The sequence below is a fragment of the Emiliania huxleyi genome (assembly GCF_000372725.1).
Source record: "Emiliania huxleyi CCMP1516 chromosome Unknown EMIHUscaffold_177, whole genome shotgun sequence".
Classification (NCBI taxonomy): domain Eukaryota; phylum Haptophyta; order Isochrysidales; family Noelaerhabdaceae; genus Emiliania; species Emiliania huxleyi.
In genome coordinates this window covers 12,066-13,788 of record NW_005200814.1, presented here as the reverse complement: position 1 = coordinate 13,788, position 1,723 = coordinate 12,066, and the positions used below count along the sequence as shown (strand labels likewise).

At 67.9% G+C, this 1,723-nt stretch overlaps 1 protein-coding gene across 1 annotated transcript in view; it reads right to left on the bottom strand.

Moving 5' to 3' along the window:
• EMIHUDRAFT_365014 (hypothetical protein) overlaps nucleotides 1-1,723 on the bottom strand; it is a gene marked incomplete at its 3' end in the record, with an annotated part of 4,885 nt that overhangs the window by 733 nt on the left and 2,429 nt on the right. Inside the window, exons 9-11 of the mRNA XM_005783722.1 lie at nucleotides 1,398-1,399; nucleotides 593-652; nucleotides 40-69 (exon numbers count right to left, since the gene is read on the bottom strand). Coding sequence (XP_005783779.1) covers nucleotides 40-69; nucleotides 593-652; nucleotides 1,398-1,399 — 92 coding nt within the window. The remainder of the gene's footprint in view (nucleotides 1-39; nucleotides 70-592; nucleotides 653-1,397; nucleotides 1,400-1,723) is intronic.

The following is a 1,723-nucleotide window of genomic DNA, read 5'->3' as shown; positions in this document are numbered from 1 at the left end:
GAAAAGGGCAGGGAAGATTGCGAAAGCCGGCGCCAGCACATCCCTCCATCCGAATGTCAACGGCTCGGCCTTGCCAGGTATAATATCAAGGTCCCAGGCGGCATCGGCAGTGCGTTCTTCCCGTAGCAGCGAGAAACCGCCGCACATGCTCCGCCTCGACGGCCGCCTCGCGCTCGTTCGAGGTCTGCTCCGCCCGAGCAGCGAGCTCTCAGGTGCGGGCTCTCGGGGCGCCGACCAGCGGTAGGGAGGAAGGTCGAGCGCGACGCCGCGGAGCCAGGGCAGCGCGGCCGGGGCTGGGACCGTGAGCGGCGATCGCGCTCCGAGTCGCCCAGCGACGGCAAGGCACAGGACAACGAGGCGCGACGGCCGTTGAGCGGAGGGCTGGCGAGCAAAAAGAGGCGCCTCCGGGCGCAAACTTCAGAGGGACTCTTATGAGTTATGCTCTGCAACGAAACCAATTCGTATCGAGAGTTTTCACGATCAGTTTGGGTATACCCCCGAGCCCAAAAACCTGGGGCCAGTTTTGCTGCGGGCAACCGGGTGGAGCGGCGGCGGCGGCGGCAGCAGCACGCGCGGGCGGACGGATTCGGACGGGGCGGAGCAGCAGCCGCCCAGGCGGCCGCTGCTCTGTCTGCCAGAGCGCGCCGTCTGCCTGCGCAGCTCGAGCGCGGTCAGGTGCAGGGAAGCGTGGCGGCGCGGGGAAGCGCGGCGCGGTGGTGGCGGCGGCGGCGGCAGCGGCACGCGCGGACGGACGGATTCGGACTGGGCGGAGCAGCGACCGCCTGGGCGGCCGCTGCTCTGTCTGCCAGAGCGCGCCGTCTGTGCGCAGCTCGAGCGCGGTCAGGTGCACAGGGAAGCGTGGCGGCGCGGGGAAACGCGGCGGCTCGAGCGCGGTCAGGTGCACAGGGAAGCGTGGCGGCGCGGGGAAACGCGGCGGCGGTGGCGAGCAGGCGAGCGGCCCGCGCGCGGCGAGGCGGACAGGTGATCGGCAGGCGGGTGATGGGCCGGAGAGTGACCGCGCCCAGCGATCGGAGAAGACGAGCCGGTCGTCGCTCGGCCGCAGCTGACCTCGAAGGCGTGCGGAGCGCGACTGTCGGTGTCGGTGGGCGGCCGTCATGTGGCGAGGAGGGAGGGCGACAAGTGCGCGTCGTACGGGTCGCTCTTCATCGGCCAGTCGAGCGGCACTCAAGTCGAGACCGAGCATGGGCGACGAAAGCCGGTGAGGCGCGGCGAGATTCGTTGCGAGATACGGTTCGCGCCCAAACAAGTTTGGACGCTCTGGGGACGCGCCGAAAAACCAACTCGCTGGAAAGGGGGCTACTGGGGCGGCCAATTCACACCTCGCGGGACTACTTATGTTTTCGTAAACGTAGTCGTGGCCCCCCGCTACGTCGCACGACTGCGACTGGGTAGCGGGGGGCTATAAAGAGAGAGAGAGAGATTTTAACAAGGTCCCCGCCCCGTGCCGCGTGCGATCTTTGTGCAGGGGTCTTTGAGGAGCGGTGTGGTCGGCGACTACTCCTACCAGCCGGGGTCGTCCTCCCGATGGGGACTAGCAGCTAGCCGCGTCATCCACGTGGTCCCTCGGGTCCCTGCTGCTCCTAATCTCTTCGTCTGGCTCAACTCGCTTGACGCTTGCCTTTTCGTTTCGCTCCAGCCCTCCAGGTCTGACCCGTGAACGTAGAACGAGGACCCGGCGGACTCGCTCCGGAGGGCTAGTACG